General features: G+C 37.7%; 1 protein-coding gene across 1 annotated transcript; it reads left to right on the forward strand.

Annotated features, from left to right (window-relative positions):
- Nucleotides 1-1,038: 1,038 nt before the first annotated feature.
- LOC121326298 (adhesion G-protein coupled receptor G1-like) lies at nucleotides 1,039-18,900 on the forward strand. Its single transcript, XM_041269553.1, has 15 exons — nucleotides 1,039-1,168; nucleotides 2,516-2,625; nucleotides 7,626-7,727; nucleotides 9,112-9,552; nucleotides 10,075-10,141; nucleotides 11,438-11,564; nucleotides 12,121-12,252; nucleotides 12,588-12,701; nucleotides 13,836-13,881; nucleotides 14,320-14,420; nucleotides 14,938-15,053; nucleotides 15,377-15,642; nucleotides 16,311-16,401; nucleotides 17,112-17,380; nucleotides 18,292-18,900. The coding sequence occupies exons 3-15, from the start codon at nucleotides 7,664-7,666 to the stop codon at nucleotides 18,429-18,431; spliced, it is 1,974 nt and encodes a 657-aa protein (XP_041125487.1). The 5' UTR covers nucleotides 1,039-1,168; nucleotides 2,516-2,625; nucleotides 7,626-7,663; the 3' UTR covers nucleotides 18,432-18,900.
- The last annotated feature ends 1,685 nt before the right edge of the window (nucleotides 18,901-20,585 follow it).

The following is a 20,585-nucleotide window of genomic DNA, read 5'->3' on the forward strand; positions in this document are numbered from 1 at the left end:
TGCTTCCTTACATCTTACTATACACAAGCAGAGAACCAAGAGATCTTTGCAGATAATGTCGTTAATGTTAACAGCCTCATCACTTTATTAACAGCTGTTACTAGTCCAGCTTTCATTTTTTGTTTGTTTGTTTTATTCATGCCTATATCAGAAGAATTGCATTTTCTAAAGCAGGTTTAAAATGTATGTATTTGTCAGACACAAACTAAACCCTGCACTGTTTTATGGTTCTTGAGTGTCAGATTTGGATTGACCTGATCTTTGTAATAAACGTGTAATACAGGAAGGAAGAGACTGTGGTCAAGTCTTTATATGTGTACCTTTCAACCACATTACAATCTGGTGTTATACGCTAATAACAGACTTCACCAACTGATTACAGAGAAACAGAGACATTGAGAGGAAACAAGACCAAGGCAAGCAAACAGAGAGGAAGAGCCAGAGGAACAAAAACACCACATACAGAACAGTGCAGATTAATCAGTTTAAAGAGCAGAAACAAAGCTGCTTATATAAAGCTATATATATAGCCCTCTTAATGTCCATGCATCTCAGGGCACTTCACAATTGAAATTAAACAATCTCTAATGGGCTTTCCTGAAATGCATTGGTAGAAAGTTCCATAAGCAGCATGAACAGAAATTGAAACCATTAGCCCTGCAGGATTTTAACCAACTTTTTGGAGTCACCAATAGATCAGCATTCTGTGATATCAGCAAACAGCTAGGAAGGGGAATCAGCAAGATAAGAAGGATGGTAAATATAACAAGATAGATTCAGGGGAAGATACTGCAGATGCAACCCGTTAGAATGAGAAAGGGTTTGCACAAGCAGTCCATTGGACTGTGTGATCCACGGCACTGGATCGCATTGCACAGTACCCTTCATTGTATTCTCATAATAGGGTCTGACTCTGAATACCACAACTGCATCTAATATGTACAACTAAATAAATAAGTGATTCACAAGCAGAGCACTGGTGTGTGCTGGTCAGAGCCGGCAGTTTGCTAGTTTTCAGCTGTTTGTGCAGGTTCAGGACACTTAAGAAGCTGGTCCACAGAATATTTCAAATCCCTTTACTGTACAGTTCTAATGGTAAATGCTGTCTAGCCCTTTTGCTGTGGACCTTGTCTGGCATGTTATATACTTCCTGGTGGACCAGTGAAAGGTCAGTAAATATCTGTTTGAATTTACTCTTGAACACTTTACTGGTCACCAGCTCAACAGCAGATGCTGTAGATTCCAGCATGGTAGCGCTCTGAGCTCTTTTGCTAATTTCAGTGTCAGAACTGTGTTGCATGTGCTGTGAATGAGTTTAATAATGTATGGGGTGAGATCCACCTTGTGGTTTTCTCAGATAAGCAAATTGAGTTAAACATTACAGGTGAGAATCTGCTGCCCTTGTTTTTATATGTTTCTATTTCCTGTAAAGTACAGCAGAAGCAAGAGAGAGAGAAAGAGAGGAAAACAGAGATTGTATTTTCTACAGAAAGAAAGGGATGCTGTACAGTATGGAAGTACTTTTTTTTGTTGACAGGTTCAACATAGTACTTTTAACTCAGCCTACATTTATTTCTCAGATATTCTACATTAAACTCAATGTTTGTTTTATTGGGTGTGGACTTTTTAAAATGTATTTTATTTTATTGAATTGCGCCAAAGAGCAATGAAATTGTGAGGTTTAGTTTGGAAATCCCCTCATTTACATGCATGTAGTTGCATCCTCGAGGACAGAACTCCGTGTATAAACATTTAGACAGACATGCTTGTCAGAGTTTCTGGCAACCCCAATGAAGTCTCTGCTTATTCTTCTTTGTTCTAGGCAAAATAAATTCAGTTTACTCAATATAATTAATACTACTGTTACTGATAATAATAATAATAATAATAATAATAATAATAATAATAATAATAATATAATAATAATAATAATAATAATAATAATAATAATAATAATGACTATTTCTGAAAGTAAAATGTTACATGCTACTATTATTTCAATTATTTTAAAACCCATGTAGTCACCATGAGGCTGCACATGCAAAACACACCATTAATTTCATTCTGATTGTGCTGTTACAAAGAAAAGGGGAAATGTCCAATAAGCATGGTATTTCAGTTCTTTGTGAGTTACAATACTTATCTGCTGAGCTGGTCTGAAAGAACAGAAGTGAAGCTGACAGACTGAGTGTTAATGTAATATATTCTATATCCTGTGCAGGTCTCTTTTAATCTCTGCCCATTCTCCTAATACCTCCATAGACAGTCAAACAAAAAAAAAAATATATATATATATATATATATATATATATATATATATATATATATATATATATATATATACATTGAGCTACTCAAACCTACTACCTTTAACACTGCAGCCCAGCACTCTAACCACTGAACCATTTTAACTCTGCTGCTGTGCTGTGGGTGGAACTCCTAGCATTGATGTAGAGGGGAGGTTCTCAGCAGCCAGCAACTCGCTCACTCTCTTTACAATTTGGGACAAACACAGCTCTACTGTTAATGAAAAGAGGCTCCTGGCCCCTTCCTGCCTACTCTGAATACCATTCACTTGTGAACACATCGCCGAAGAAGGGGGAAAGCCAAGGAGCTCTGCTAAAGGTACTGAATCGTTGTGTCTTTGATCATTATAGCATATATAGTGATGTTTTTTGATAAACTAATAATATAAATAGTTATAGCTATTAATGAGGTAATAGCCAGTGTTTCTTTCTGTTCTGTTACTTTTCATAGGATTTGGGTAAGGGTAAGGGGTACTATATCTTGTAACCCCTTACTGGTATTTGTGCACCTTCATTATAAAGAGTTAGTAATACAATGTTGTATCTAATTTAAGATAATCTCTGTTTAGTTGGTCATTAAAGGAGAATACGCTGTTAACAGTCCCCATGTCAGATATACACAGTACAGTTTTATTTTCACCCGAAGCTAGTTTACTTATTGCTGAAAGCTATTTATTTTGTTAAAAATGTATCTTTGCTGTCCACATCACTTCTCTCACCAGTTTCTGACTTCTTTATAGTTTAAAAACTACAAACAACAATTGAGAAAACACCTTGCAAACGCATCTTTCCTCAAAGAATTTTAACACGGTTCTAAGAACAACACAAAATAAATGCTCTAAAATGCTGATCCTATCAAAGCTTCAAATAAATCATTAAAATAATTCAGAGGTCAATTTAGCAGCTCCTTCGTGCACGGCAGTTGTGTCTGACTATTTCTGTAACGTTAGCTGTTTGCTTTTCCTTTAACAAAACAAAGGACACGGTCTACATGTTTAGTTAAGCAAGTCATTGGGAGCCTGAGCATTACCATGGAAACGAAGGTCGACCCGCCTTGCACGGTTGCACAGGCTATTATGTATAATTTCCTAGTGGATGGATAAGCGGGTATGCTGTTGCTCTGTTACAGTGTGCTTGTAGAACCCTTGCAGAGTTTGTGAACTAGGCTTTTGTCTGTTTCCTCTTCGGGGACTGCTTTGTTGGAAAAACATTTAGTTCGCATTGATACTAGGATCTGTACTACATAGAGACGCTCTGAGTTATGAGTGCCGTCAACGTTGCAAGCATCAGTGTTACATATGAACAACAAATGTTTAGTTTTTATATATTTTATATATATATATATATTATATATATGATATATAATATATATATATATATATAAGTGATTCACACTTGTGAAGGTGTGTGTGTGTGTGTGTGTGTGTGTGTGTGTGTGTGTGTGTGTGTGTGTGTCATATATAATATATATATATATATATATACTATATATATATATATATATTAAAACAGAAGTAGTTCTATATTCAAGGAAAATCAGGATTCAACAGAATAGACATCAATCTTCACCGGAAACACTTAACGAAAAAGAAAAGTAACTGATAAACTGTTAAAATTAATAATAATTTTAACCATTAGCTACAAATATTTCCCGGTATCGGATGTTCGTCTAGTATACAGGGGTGTGGTTGAGAGTTCGTTACTCATATACAAAGTTGCACTGCTGCAGCCGTCGATTTAATTGTGAACAAGTCATGGGTTATGGAAGGTAAAGCTATAGCTAATACAATTAAAAATCTCTGGTTTTGGGGCTGTAAGTAGATTTTTCTTATCTGTTTGAGAAACTTGTGTTTTTTTTTCGTTGCATAGAAAGCATATGAAAAGTCCAATTTGCTCCCATGATGAAATCATGTCAGTTGCCTGTTGTTATTAAGGCTTCCTCGCTGGTGTGTTTGTTTTCAATCCAGCACAGTGTGCCTCGCAGCAGACTATATAAGAACATAAGAAAGTTTACAAACGAGAGGCGGCCATTCGGCCCATCTTGCTCGTTTGCTATTGTTACTTCCAGCCAGAATTATTTACACAGCTGTATTTAAAGTACCCCTGCTCCGTGATATTCTAGCGGTTTAAAATCATACAAAAGTATAATTACACGAGGTCATTTAGTAAATAAACGAAACCAGCAAAGCCATGGTTAGCAGTTTCAGCGTGTTGACTTAAAAAGGTGCAGCTCAATATAAATTATTTATGCTGCTTTCACTTTATCTCACTCTGCTGTAAATTCACGTTTAGACCACATTTACAGCAAATTGTCCACGTGTGTAAGGACCCTTCCTCAAAATGTTGGTGAACTTGAGCACCTTATCTCCTTATCTTAATATTTAACTTTTTTTTTTTTGGTGGTGGTAAAGCGAGATAGCGAAAAAAGATGCAGACTATTGTTTCCAACTGACGCCTCTAACCGCGTGTTAAAAAGCGCTCCAGGTTTCTGAGAGGAAGTCTTTTGTAATCAGGCAGGTGTTTTAAGAAAGCGGTGTCATTTGGGAAATTGCCAGTTCTATCAGACAGAGATAAGGGCTGCTTTCTATAGTAAGGCTTCAAATTATTTAAACTGAGCACGCTTGTGATTCAGAAATAACTACTTAATTGGCCCAGTGAGGCTTACAGGAAACGTGTTTTGTCCTAATAGCTGAAACACTGCCCATATCAAGGTTACTCACAGATGAGGTAGGTACAAATTATTCTCACATGATCGATGTAGAATTATTGTTCTTGAACTCATTATCTAACACAGTTGTGTACATCACAGGGTAAACTTTGCATTTTTTTTTTAATCGTGATACCATCATGCTTTCTAATGCTATATATTGCCATGCATTCCCTACAGCTCTTGTCAAGATACAGTACTGCCTGTGCAGCGAAAAAAAAAAACACCAAAAAAACAAAAAAACATAAAAGCTATTTAAATACATTATCACCAGCACTGTGGACCTCACTGTCCTTGTTGACCCAACATCCTTGGCAGAAATGTCATGCACCTCTATAAATGTTCATCTAGCATTGTAGTTTGATTCTAAAACAAATGGCAACCCTTTATACTCCAGTAACTTAAACACATGTGTACTTAGATATAATTACAGTGTTATTACAATGTGCTTAATATGTAAATCTTTCTGAATGATATATGGAAATACACAATTGTAGCAGAAAAGGGTTAGGGCTAGGTTTAGGGTTAGGGTTAGGGCTAGGTTTAGGGTTAGGGTTAGGGTTAGGTTTAGGGTTAGGGTTAGGGTTAGGATTAGGTTTAGGTTTAGGTATAGGGTTAGGGTTAGGATTCTTGTATTGTGTATTAAGACCAAAACCTGCATCCTTTAGCTATACTAAGCACAAGCTCTATGTTAATACAGAGACATAGAAAAATAAATGTCTGCCCGTGGACATTAACGTTGAACAAAATAGTATCCGTATTTTTAAAAACATAGTGTGTCTGTGTGGTACGTCCTGTAAGCTTTATTAATAATACAAAATATAAGTAAAAGATAAAGCAAACAGTGTACCGCTTCATCCTCTAGGTCCTGGTAGAGCGTTGCATGGGGACATAGTCATGGTTACATTCTGGTGTGCTAGCTATACTTAAAGTGTGAGAGACCCCATTTCAAGACACAGGTGTGCTTTACACCAGGATATGACGATTGAAAATACACTATTTTGCTCTTTATCATGTACTGTAGTAGGGTTGCGACTACCCTTATAAAAGTTTGCCAGTATTTTTGCACTGTATTTCTACAGTTTCCCTTTCCCCTATGCTTTTCCCATGTTAATTCATTGACATTAATCAGGATTTCCGCCAGTACAGAAAAATATGAGCGAATGTGTGTCTTTGTTACTAGGAATGTTTCAACTCCCTTTACCTTATCCTGCAACTGTTGCTTATCTGTAGCATTCTGTTGTTCAGCAGAGTGACTACACAAAAGACATGGTTTCATTTTACTTTTCTCCTCATTTCTCAAGGACACCACAGATATGTTTGTCTTCTTTTTAAGCACTGTTTTTCAGCAAAGAAAACAACATTTCCCTGCTGCTTTGAATGGCAGCCATATTTCTGAGGTTGTGGTTAGCTTGAAACAGAAAAACAATAAGCAGCAATGCGGCTGCCGTTGCTTCTGGCTCTGTTCACCTGCTGCAGTGTGTTTCGGGGGGGTGGGGTGGGGAGGGGAAGCGGGGTGCCCTACGAGGTTCCCAGGGACTTGCATTATGGCCTGAAAGCTGTCTGCTCGTCAAAGAAGATTTTTACCATTTTCAGACACAGCACCCATTTACGCACACTATGATTTACTTCTCGTCTAGATGCGTAAATGCGACTCTCTGTTGCCTTCACAGTATCGGGTGATTTGCATACACACTAACCACTGTTAGGCTACTACACTTCCTTGTCATGGCTGCCCAATTAAATTCACTTGCTTCTTCATGCAATTAAATTCTCCTGGTTCTTCATGCAATTAAATTCACCTTCTTGTTCATGCAATTAAATTCACCTGCTTCTTCATGCAATTAAATTCACCTGCTTGTTCATGCAATTAAATTCACCTGCTTGTTCATGCAATTAAATTCACCTGCTTCTTCATGCAATTAAATTCACCTGCTTCTTCATGCAATTAAATTCACCTGCTTGTTCATGCAATTAAATTCACCTGCTTGTTCATGCTTCAGGCAGAATGGCTCTATTCACAAAACTCTGAAGGACTGTTTTAAGGATTTTTTAACAATGTTTATAAACATTCTCTAAAACAGCTGATAAAGGTTTAAAACACTTCACACTTCATTTAAATAATCGAAAATGAGCTTTAAAAAGCAGTCCTTAATCTAACGTTAATAAAATTTACCTGAAAGCTTCGCTAAGTTTTATTTCCAGCTCAGTAAGCTGATAAAATAACTATGCATGATAATTTAAAGTAGGGATATTTTAGGTAACACTTTACATTGTGTCTCTAATTACTGTGTATTTATGTTGTAGTTACTTAGTACATACATGTGTACTTAATAATTAATAATATCAGTATGCATCATTACAATGTACTTAATGTGTACATCTTTTTGCACAATCTTTGGTAGTACACCATTGTATCAGGTAGGGTTAAGATAGGGTTAGGGTATTTCGTGCCAAAAGAGTTACACATGAAGTACATTGTAAACGTGCATAATAACATTGTAATTATGTGTAAGTACACATGTATTTACTAAGTAACTGCTCCTGTAAAACAGTGAAAATTTCACAATCAAGAAATGTTTGCTAATTAACTAACATCTTTTGTGTTTTAGATTGTTGTGTGAAAGCAGGAGATCCCTCAGGACAGACCATGTGCTCAGTGACACTGGGATGGATTTGTGCATTTCTACTTCTTGTTTGTTTTCTGAATGACGGTAAGGTATAGTTTTATAAATTTGTTTTTAGTTCATTTGTTTGTTTTGTTACACTGGGTTGCACATGACTGTGTTAAAAGTCACGTGTCAAAGGTATATACAGTAATCCCTCGCCAACCGCGCATTTGCCCACCGCGGAATTCATGTATACACTGTTTTCCTTTTGTATACCTATCAGCATCTCTAGCTTTGTCTTGTGTACTAGTCGTAGTAGCATGTACATGTGGTCTCTTTGCACCTTGGCCTTGAACTCTAAGGATTCAAGGTAAATAAAATATTACTTTTTATTATGTTATACTTTTATTAGGTTTTACATTTTACATAGCAATATTACAGGGATGGAAATAAGACTCCCATTGCAGAGCAGTTTGATCCATTCCTGGTTTTACTATGAGTTTAATAAGACACACCTGCACTTGTTACCAACACACTGTGGTTAATCAAGCTTGTATTAAAACCTGGAATGGGTGAAACTTCTATGCAACGGGAGCCTTATTCCCATGCCTGTATTATAGTAAGTACAGTTAAACCAAAAAGGCATTCACTTCTAGCATTGTCAAGTTTGATGAGGTTTTCAAAAGCTTCCACTAGGTCTAGCTCCTTGTAGTTCTAGAGGTCATTTGGCTCATTAATGTGTTATGGGTCTACAGACATTTTGGTGCCGTTCCTCCATCATGTAAACCCTGGGACTTTAGGCTACTGCAATGATATATTCTATTATTTGGGTGATTTCCTTCCCTGACAACAGCCCTGCACTCTCCTGCTCTAGCTGCATGGGGGGAGAGATCATGGTTGTAGAGGTGTGGCTTCAGTGGGAGCAGAAACAGTAAAGTGCCAGTCACATACTTACAGCGCACAAGAAAAATGACTAATAACCAGGTGTAAGGGGAAAGTTTATTGAGTTCTTACATGATCTGGGTCTCACAGTAGGTTAATGTTATGATTGTGTTATATCATTGTTTATACAGGAAAACCTTGCCTAATAGCCACCTCAGTACAAAGACCACACCACATTTTTACAGTCCTGTTTCTATTCATTGACTGCAATGTAAATGCAATGGCAATATCCCCTTTGGTCATGCATGTATAATTGTACCATGTTAAGTTTGCTTTCTGTGCTATATATGTTTTTTGGCAAGGCTATAGTATTAAAGGACTACTTGCGTTGAAGGCACTGACTGGTGGCCTTTATTCTGTAGCTACAGTGAAGCGAGGTTTCAGTGTAAATTAGCAAATGTGAAACTTCTCACAATACTTTAATAGAGAAGGAGAAAACATGAATATTGTGAAACAGGTACCTTTCGTACACAACAGTCTGGTGCATCTACTGTGTAAGAGCGTTCAATCTGAAGTGTCTTTGGTTTGTTCTTTTTCACCTCACCAGGGAGATGCGAAAGAGACTTCCGATTCTGCGGTGTTAGAAAGCACAGCGATGAGAATCAGAAGCTCAAGTTGAACGTGACGCAAGGCTGCTGCAGTCTGAGCATCTCAAGCACCGAGGATACCCTGTTCATTGCAGGAGAGATCACTGCCAGCTGTGTGAACACATCCAGCATCAGCCTGCCCCGGGGCTCAGGACTGGAGACCCCTTTCTGTGTGCACTGGAACGGGTTCCTGGATTTACTGCTGCTTGAGTACAACACAACCAGAAATTATACTCTCTGCGGTCCCTCGACTCCTCAGACCACCTGTTGCACAGACTTATCCTTGCACAATAAGAGTGGCAGTAAAGATATTGGCATTCTCAAAGGAAGTGTGCGTGGAGATATTATTGAACATAGTACCCAGGAATTCTATATCTTCAGAGGGGAAAGCGGTCGATGTGGTAAGTATACCTCACTAGCACCAGCATTAAAACTTACACTTATATCAGCACACACTTCAGCACTGTACTATTAGAAGACTGTTTGGACTATATTTTCAGAACTTTTTACCCGTCTTTAATTAACTGTTTTTTTTTTGTTTGTTTTTTACAAAACTTGCTGCAATTTTTATTTTTGTATTTATTTATTTTTAAATGATTTGTTAATAACATAAACAGACTTAAAAAAGGATGATTTAAATAACTCTTGAGTTAATGCTTTGTGAAAATGTGTTGGCCTGCTGTGTGGTGTAACAGACCATGCACTCTGCAAGCAAGCGAGTGTCTCAACCACTGTATAAAATATCTAGTGTATGCATGTGTTTGAAAAGTAACCTTTATGTTGACACTAGCAGTCCTTGTACACTTATCAGTCACATGCATGCATCATATATCTAGGCTATTACTAGATTATCTTAAAGTTACACCCTCTTGTAACTGGACTGAAACTGCTATCCTGTTTTATGATTACTATGTTTATTACAGACGCAGAGATGTGTCAAGCCCTGGTAAACATCAGAAATGGACAAACAGCTATAAAATGGGGGCAAGAGTAAGTTTGGTTCCAGTACAGTTTCTTTCATTAACTATGTGGGTCACTCAACAACAAAACATTTTTATCATTTTTCCTCTTTATGAGTGTGAGGATGGATGTGGGGAGTCGATATTCAAATTGGGCCTTTGAAATCAGGAAGAAACAAGCGTAATCAGTGGGTTCAGTGGGTTACTCTGACGCTCCACTGGTGTTTTCTGCTGTTGTGCTGCTTTCATGTTGATGCATCTTGGTTCGGGTTGGGGGAGGCCATGTTGTCATTTAGCGGTCTTTGGTTCACGTTGATCAGGGTCTTCAAGAACTTGTGGTCACGGAAACTCAGAGTGAACTGTGCATGGCCAGCTGGTGTTGTGGTAGCTAGTCCATCACATTTATCCAGTGGTTCTCAATGGGGGAGAAGCGAAGCAATCCAAGGGAGGCGTGAGAAGCATCCAAAATAAAAAAAGGAAAAGTTTTATATATATTAATATCCTTTTATATATATATATATATATATATATATATATAGTTATCTTTCTGGTATAAAAATCATTTAAATTGATATAAGACATGGCAGGGATAGATAAACAATGTGCGGTTGACATGCAAAAAATGCAAAGAGCAGAAACATGCAAAAATGTTTAAAACTTTTACACAGCAGTGTGTATACACCTGATTGCAATGTTTGCTTCCAGCTTCAGTCATCTGGTACCATATTTATTTTAAAGTTTATCTATTGTTTAGTACAGAATATCATTGTGTAGAATTCTTTGTTCTCCTCTTTATCAGAACAGTAAGGTACGGTCATATTATCGAAAGGTACTTTTATCTCTAGACAGACGTATTTCCACTACCGTCTTTAACAAAACAAAGTCTGAGTGTGGCCTTTATCAAGACTGTAAAATGTTAAGATAAGCACCACTCTTTATTAAATATTGAGGTTTATCAGCAAACAGGGAATTGTGGCTGAGGCACAGGAAATACTGTAAGAAACAATGGGCAGGATAATAGTGAGGGGCAATGTTCAAAACCAGAAGGAATAGTGGTGATGAAGAGACAATGTGAAAATACTGTTCGCTATGGGCACACTTGTTCCAATTACACCTGTCAGTGGGCTGTTACTGCAAAGAGGGTGGATCGTATGTGGAAATATGTGGGCAATTAATTTGGGTTAAAATAGTGGGTCTCTCATGTTAAATGTTAAATCGTTTTTTTAAAGGTATTCAGGATTTGTATGGTGCTGTGGAAATGGAATTTGAAATGAAGCACTAGGTGTCAGTTCCAGCTCTTCAATCCTCTGTGTGTCTTACCCTTTAGGTTGGAGAGGTTACTGATGCAGTCAAAGTTCACAAGAGACATGCAGCACTTCGACCTGCCCTGCGGGATCCATTCCACAGTCTTTAAATTGGGACCTGATTTTAAGGGCAACACTGTGGTACAACGGGTAAGATGGAATTTTCTGGATCTGCGCTTTATTATAAGAAGTGCAAGAAGATGCCATGCCATGGGAAAAGCATAGGAGAGAGTAGAAAGCTTTGTGAAAGCATGGTGTTTCACAGGCAGGTAAAAGCCTATTACCTCCTTATTGAGATAACGCTTGGCACATTGTATGCTGTGCGCAGGGTAAGATTGTTGTGCATTGCTGTGGTGAGCAGTAACTAGTAATATTTCAGGGTGTGTTGCAGTCATTGAGCAGGTAGCTACTGTAGTGCAGCCACATGTGCAGCACAAATTCTATTTAGCAGAGTTTGTGATTAAACATTTCTTGTGAGTTCCTGCTCACAACATTAAAGCCAGTCAGGAAGTGATTCTTGGGTCTGTTGGCAGTGCGTTTTTGTAAAGAGCTTCTCAGTATCTTCGGATGTGTAAAGAGCTGTAGAAGCCCAAGATTGTTGTTGTGTAACCCTTTGAACACACTCCACCTCAGTGATGGGGAACCTGTATTCAGTCACACACATGCATCAGTTGTACACAGTGATAACGGCCTCTCTGCTCTACAGGAAGGCAGGTTCCCTGGCAGCAACAAGCCCCCCTCTGTGTACATCCCCACCACTCTGCTGGGAAACAAAACCAGGGCATGGAAAACGCCAAAAGTTGTCTGTTCATTTTATAACAACAACAGCCTTTTCCAGGTAATGTAGCTGCAGCCATCTCTTCTCCCCCAAATGTTATTGAATTCATAATACATTTTTATAATTCTTCAGAGATGGAACTAAGACTCCCATTGCATAGCGGTTTGATCCACCCCTGGTTTTACTGTGTATTTAATGGTTTGCTTGAGCTTGTTACCTATACACAGTGGCTAACCAAGCTCCTATTAAAACCTGGCATGACCGAAACTGCTATTCAATAGGAGTCTTATTTCCATCCCTGTCTTTATAACTACTAATGTAACATGCTGTATGGTTATATATAAATAACAGCTATGAAGAATGTTCACTGAACCTCAACGCTGTACATGTTGCAGGACAAAAACAACATGATTTTAAATGGGGATGTGGTTGGAGTGACGGTTGAAAACGAAGTCATCGCTGACCTCGTTGAGCCAGTGATTTTTACCTTTTTTCACAAGAAGCAGCCAGTAAGTGCCCAACATTTTTAAATAAACCCAGTTGCAATAGTTTATAAATTGACTTATTTCCATGTATCTGCAGATAAGGGTGGGTTTTTACTTGCTTATAAAGCCAAACATGTACTAAAGGGCTAGTGGAAGCAAGACAATTAGAACTTCATCCAACTGACATACCCTGCCCATCAGTGGCATTGTGTGCTAGGGTTAGATTGGAATATGATCAGTGTTTGCACATCTTCGATGAGTCGTCTTGTCTGAAACAGATTTATATTTCCCACTTTTACTTCCTGTTAGTGGCAGAAGTTTCACATATAAAGTTTTGTAAACCACATCAAAGCCCAGTATAATGTCAGGTCTCTATAAAGAGATCTTTTTCTGTTTAGTGCAGCAATTCTGCTCTCAGTGGAAGGTTCTAACACAACAGTAGTGATGCATTCACTGTAGGTGTCAGCTGCAGGGTACTGTCAATGGGACCTCTCAGGAACCAGGTTCAAGCAGACCAGCAGTCATTACCTGCAGTTAACTTCCACTCCAGACACTTATGTAACTGTTTTCCACTTATAGGTATGACTGCATCCATTTACTATGTGAGCTTCTCAAGCAGCATAACAACAGCAAATCAGCAATAATTAAGTCAGAATCATTGGACTTTCAAAATAATATCATTTGCAATCTCTTAACCTGTTGCAATTTGTTTGAGTCTCATTGTTTGCTTCTTGTTTCCTACAATGGTCATGTCAAAGAACTATTTTTTTTTTTTTTTTACCAGTTCATATTGTATATATTTTTCATTATTATACAGCCTGCTGTACTGAACGGGGGTCGTAAGATGTTTTCATTGCGTTACCAGTCATTTTAGTTCAGGTTCTGTAAGATCTGACAACACATAGAGTGGAGGCTGGAGTTATAGTGATAGGCTGCAGAACTGAAGAACCTGACATTATTTCAAAATAGCAAAGGTAGTTCAGTCTCACCCTTTTTTTTTTTTTTGTGGCTCATGGGCGCTCTCCTCTTCATACTGAAACTGAGATACAGTCTCAATGGAGCCATCTAGATGGTCAGCAGCAGTATTGCATTCAAAAACACTGATGCAGTGAAAAGCCTATAATATATAGTAGTTAACACTATTTTGTTCATTTCTAGGAGAATATGACAAGAACATGTGTTTTCTGGGATGTGCTGCCAAATGGTAATTTTAAAGAACAGTTACATGTATTTTAACCTCATAGGTAATGCCTGTGTAATGGTAGGTAATGCGCTGAGTTTCTGTGCATTTACAGCTGTGTGTCCTAATGCTTTTTGAACATTCAAAAGGAACAGTTTTGCATCAAGACACTTTTTGAGACAAGAGTGGGTTTTCCTGCGTTGAGATGCTTACCGCATATGTTTAGCTCTGCATTTCAGTTTTCAAAACCGCATTGAAATTTACGCCAAAAAAAACCACATTGTAAGTAAATTGATTTTAACTAATTAGTTATCTAACAAAGGATTTACAAAAAAAACATAATTTTGTTTGTTTCTGCAACATTAATATTGCAATTGGTGGTTAACATTGCCAGCTTGTTAAATGACATGTAAGTTAAAGACAGATGGCTCCTCCAGTTAAAAAAACAAATCTTTGTTTCAGAAGGGAAGATGTTTTGGAATGAATCAGGTTGTAAAACTTTGAGGAATGACACACAAACTGCATGCCATTGCAATCACCTGACCTATTTTGCAGTGCTATTGGTAGGTAGAATCATTTAGATTTTATATTGGCACATTTATGCATCTGACAACTGTAGTAGCGTACTTGCAAGTTTCATTAGCAAAGTTTAATAAAGTTACTGTACCAAACAAGAATTAAACGAAGCAGGGGCTTGGAAGTAGTTTTATGCTTTTTCTTATTTGTTTTAGAATTCTTAATTGTAATTTCCTTCCTGAAAGCAAAAACACTAATGTCAGTTTGGAGTAAACATCTTTGAGAATCCAGCCCAGTGTGCGTTGGTGAATTGTGGTGATTCACCACAGCAGACAGATTGTGCTGAATGTACACTGAGGTTAAAGAACGTGCAGGACAACAAGCTGCATTAGCTAATAAATCAGTATGTGGAAACTGTATGGTTGACAGCAGATCATCCATGTCAGCAACTCAAGCAAAACCTGACACTACCACAAGTGGGAACTGATGTTCAGTTGAATGATTATCTTCTGTCTGTGGTGAGGAGCTTTGCAAGTTTCATTTTGGTTTTTTTTTCTGTTGCAGCAAATTCTTAATAAGCCTGTGCACAATCTGGAAGTCCAGACACACATCACATACATCGGATGTGTGATTTCTGCCTTGTGCTGCATGCTCACTATCGGGCTGTTTTTGTGTCAGAGGTATTTGTTTGAATTAGTTTGAGTGTCAGGATTCCACTTCACTGCAAACGGTATAAAGCATTCCTTCTATAGAGATCAGGATCCAAGTTCATTTCCAAGGTGGTCTCTGTGATGTAATGACTACACTTAATAGAGGAACTGTTTTTTTTTGTTTGTTTGTTTTTTTACCATGATATAGGTTTGTCACATTTTTTATAAAGACTACTGCAAGGTTCAAAAGTTGTTTGAAAGTTGCATGTTGCAGATTGAAATGATATAATGACTTTCCTGCAAATTCAAGTCCTTGCAAACTGCTGATCATTTAATTTTTTTTTTTTCTGCAGGAAATATACTTCTGACAAATCCAGCCTGATCCACATGAACCTAGCCATGGCTTTGCTGCTGCTGAATGTCAGCTTTCTTTTAAATATGACCCTGGCTTCTCTCAGTAATGAAGGAGTGTGCACATTGCTGGCCCTCATGCTGCACTACTCCCTGCTCTGCTCCTTCACCTGGATGGGAATCGAAGCCTACAATGTCTACAGGCTGCTGTGTCAGGTGTTCACCTACACGAGTCAATACATGCTCAAACTCTGCATTGTGGGCTTTGGTAAGTAAAGAAGCAAGTGCATTTGAAAGAGAGAACACTACCCTTGTGCATGTTTACCATAGTAAAAGCACAGCAAAGTGTAATAAAGCACAGTGAAAGCATGGTAAAGCATAGGCAAGCATTGTAAAGTACAGAGAGGTACGGTAAAGCCCAGACAAGCATTGTAAAACACAGAGAGGTATAGTAAAGCATATTAAAAAAACATGGCAAACCAGGGTAAACCATAGTGAATGCATTGTGTAATCATGGGAAAAGCATGGGAAAAGTGCACCAATACCATGCAAAACTACCCTGGTAAACTTGTATAAGGGTATTTACAGTATGGATAGGTGCTATGGTGCAGAGTATCTGAAGATCCATGTTGAAATGCTGCAGAAACTACTGACTGTTATTCAAGACATTCTAAATTACCAGGGTAATGAGAGAAAAACTCCAGAGAGGACCCCTGTTCAAATAATAAACAGATCTTCTTCTGTCTAAATGAATTGAATAGACACCCTGTATTTCATTTCTTACCTGGCTAATGTGCAATGTGTTTTCTATAATTCTCTTATGATGTTTACAGTGTACATTTAGCAGTGTTTCCTGCAAGGTTTTTTTTTATTTTTTGGAGCTCTGGAAAAACCTCGCTGCTTTTAAAAAGTGTTTCTGCTTGTTTGCGTTCACAGTGCTCCCTTCTGCTTTTGCCATTGGATTTGCTTCAAGAGGTGCTTATGGTTCGTATCGCATCCCATCCTCAACGGGCACCGAAACAACAATGTAAGTCCCACTCACCAGTGAGTTTGACAGAAGGACATGTGTAACATATACCTTCGTACAGGTTTGCTATAGTAAAAGCAAACTGTAATAAAGACCAGTGGAAGCATTGTAAAGCATACAGCTATGACCAGACCTTTTGCATCACTCATTAGAATTGACAGTTTGCTGAGTAATGTTACATTAACATATTGAATTACAAAACGCTTTATAGTTTTCCATATACTTAACGAAAAACAGACGAAAATTGAAAAATGTGACATCTCAAAACCTAACCCTAACATGAAATACTCAACTCCTGTTATGGCTTCCGGACCAGTAGACTATTTTGCAATATCGTTTTGTAGTTTATTGATAGCATGATCTAAGTTATGTCCATATAGTTGTTTTATTTTATTTTATTTATTTATTTTTTAATTGTCTCAATCCTAAAATTCCAGGTGAAGCAGAAAATGTTTTGCCACAGCTGTAGGTAAGCTACATAAAGCAAAGAGGGGTGTGGTAAAACAAATTTAAAAGCATGGCAAACCACAGTAAATGATGGTAAATGCACGGCAAAATTCCTGTGTTCATTTACTGAGGCAAACGTTAATAAAGTTAATGTCTTGTAAGAAACTGCTCTAACGCACCATCAAATGCAGTGGAAGAAAGATACAAAAGAGTGGACCGGCTCATTGATATGTGGATTTTTTATTTGTATTTTTGTAAAACAGGTGCTGGATACTGCATCCGCTGGTCCATTACATCACAAACGTTGGGTACTTTGCTGGGATTTTCATCTTCAGTACCTCCATGTTGGTGGTTACTGTTGTCAAGATCAGACATTCAGAGAAACACAAATGCGCTCAGGACAGGAGTTCCTGGAAGCTGGTTCTGTCAGTGCTGATGCTCACTTGTCTGTTTGGGACCACCTGGGGACTGAATTTCTTCTCCTTCACCTATACTGGACAGCTGTTATCCACCATCCTAAACTCCCTGCAAGGTGGGTACAGCATTTACATCGCCAAGTTTATTTTACTCGCCTCAGAACACAAGTTGTGTTTATGTAGTTTGATAATTTACATTTAGACGCTTGTGGTTAACAAAAGTAAGAGTAAACATAAAGAGAAAATTACAATAACAGGTATAGATGTCAGTTAAAAATGCTCCAAAAAATGACACAAGTAGCCTGTTCTCAAATGAGGACAGTGGCACTTAATGGGTTACTGATGACTGCTCTGGTGATTTTAAAGGTTTACTGAGTTTTTGCAAAGCATCCTGTACTTTCACATGGACTAAATACTGCTACAGTAATTGTATTTGTTTCACTTTTTAAACTGACTTTAATGCAGTATGAGGAGCTGCTCTTCACTTCCAGGTGTCTGCCATAGACATGTGAAATGTTGGCTAGATCAGCCAAGAGTCTTTATAAAAGTAAGAGCCAGCAGCAACTTGTGGTCTTGCAATTTAGATCAAGTTTCCATTTGTAATGCACACCTGCGCACTAGATGGCGCCAATGCTTGCTAATTAATTGACACTAGCCGATGTTACGCGTGTCTATGGTAGGAAATAGAACTGAAGAGGAGCTCCTGAGCTCCTAGGCAAAGCACTTCACAGCCTTATCAAAAATTGATTTAAAAAAAACAAAAACACAATAATCTTATAAAAAGGTACAGAAAATGACATTTAAAGCTATTTAACATACTTAAAGTTTTGAAGAATGAAATAAAGTGTGATATTCTTGTCAACTGTTATGGAAGCATCCTTTACACTTATACTTTAAATGTACTGTACTTGTTCAACATTGCTGTGCAGAGCCCATAATTCAGAGCCCTGTGAGAGAGCTGAGTACAGTCTATTCGGACATTCCCAATTCAAACACATTGATTTTCCCCATTATTTGTCTCTTGCAGGTTTCTGCCTTTGTGTGCGTTACTTCATTATGAGACCCAAACAAGGCTCCAGTGGATCCGGGTTAAGCAAGTTGTTGTTAGTTTCTTCCAGAAGCACTTCATCCACTAATGCTGCAGAATCTAAATCGCTGAACTCTTAGTAGTATAAGCACACGTGCATCTTCAGCAGAGATCGTGCTACGCTGTGCGGCTGGTTCAAGAGAGCTATTATGTGTTGCCACTACGCCTACAGTAATAAATTTGATTCCATTTGAATAGAAATGCATTCTTAAACCCTTAAAACACGCAAGCAGGAAAATACATTATATTTTCCGTGAAATTATTTTGAACAAAAAAAAAAAAAAACATACCGTACTATGGCCAGCGGGTGGCGCTGAATATAAATAATGCTATCAGGGAACGCTGTTTCTTTTTATAGTAGCATTTGAAAGCTCTTTAGTTGTGCAATGTGCTGAAGCCTTTTACTTTCCTTTTCTATCAGCGGTAGTCTGTTTTTAAGCTATTTAACATGTGCAATAAATGTTTTGTTTAATGGCGGGGGTACATTTTTATTAGTTTAACTGTTAAGTTTTACCTATTTGTATAAATTAAATTAGTTTCTCAGTTATTGTTTGAATAAAAAAATGTAGTTGTCTTAATAATATATGTATTTTTAAATAAAGTTTACAAGTGTGGTGCATGTTGTTGTCCATGTATTATTCCAGAGAGATGTTCTTTACAATGGGAACCGTGGGAAACACCCCTAACTGTGTAACAATTGATCCGGTGTTGTCTGCACAATGGGCCTGTTTCACAAGGACTGTTTTTAGGAATATTTTGTTTAAGACTGTTTTTTAAAGTATATTTAGAGTATTTAAACCAAGTTCAGTGCAGTTCAGGAATCCTGTTTCAGAAAGGGTTTAGCCATAAGAAATTGCTTCTTAACACTCTTTAAAGAAAACAGCCCTCACAGTCTAGTGAATAGGAGCCAATGTGGCACCTTTTTTAAATAAATATTTATTTGGTAAGATCAAATACTGACCTACTTTTTGCAATTATATTACTTCCATTATCCTCTTCATAGCACAGGTCCACTAACCTGAGATTTTAAACTTAAAGATCAGGGTCGTTTTCATCACAGCTTAAAAGGGAAAGTAGAACACCCAACATACTCTCTCTCTCTATCTATCTCTGTGTTTGTTTTTACACTGAAAAATTTGGTCTTGGGAGAAAAATGGGGAGATTTTTGAAGGAAAATTTCACAACATACTGACTGTATTATCAAAGAGCTACTGTACAGTCAACTTGTTTCCATGGAGCTGGCAATCACTCCATTTTTTAATTTCTTTTTCCACAGGGTTTTGCTGTTGAGGGGTACCTATATCCTGATATATTGCAACTTTATGTCGCCTGCCTTTTCATAACATTTCCTTCTTTACCTGTTAAATATCCTATGGTGCGTTTTCCCCATCACACTATATTGTTTAAATCAGTAGCTACAGTTCCTTAAAAATGTTCCACTAAAATGTCAACCACTTTACTGTAGAGGTAGGAAGAGGGGGCGAGGTGGGGTGGGCTAGAATTTCTGAAGACGCTTGTGGAAGAAGTTCTGCGAAGGGGAATTAATCCACCCCCCCCTCCCCCTTCCCATTTGACGTTTCACTTCCCTTATCGACTGGGAGTCATCAGTAACTACTGTGAGTGCTCAGCCACATTCTCAAACAACTAACCAGCATTCTAAACAGACAATAGAAAGGTCCTAATAGTGAGTCTACAGTACCAGACCAATTTTTAGTTCATATCAGTCAGCAAACAGCTTTTCCATTGAGGAATTAAGGACTACAATAGGGTTTGCTTCTTCAACAAAAAAAACAACACAAATAAAAACATGCATGCCCACTTTTTGAAAGCCTGTTTCTCTCTTAAAACATAGTAAAATATATTTTCCATGTGATGTTTAGAGTTAAATTTAAAAATAATAGTATTCCAACATTTGGAATAACTGTGATGATGTTCCTACAGTACCAGTAATGCAATTCATAGAAAAGGTGCAGAAAAAACAATACTGAACTTTTGTTTTTACAGATTTACAGTGGCTCTGTAAGTCATTTGTTGTTTCTGTAATTTTTGCTTCCATGTTGGTAGTAACTGGATTATATTTGGGGTATCACTGCACTAGTGGGACTCCCTGATCATAAAAACCTGCATATTTAAAGTGGAGACGAAATCTGTTCAGAGACAACGTAGATTTCGATTCTTTGCTGAAAAGTTCTGTATCATAGTAGTTTTTCTCCACCTTTTATACTAACTACACA

Source organism: Polyodon spathula, chromosome 13 (assembly GCF_017654505.1).
Source record: "Polyodon spathula isolate WHYD16114869_AA chromosome 13, ASM1765450v1, whole genome shotgun sequence".
NCBI classification, from domain to species: domain Eukaryota; kingdom Metazoa; phylum Chordata; class Actinopteri; order Acipenseriformes; family Polyodontidae; genus Polyodon; species Polyodon spathula.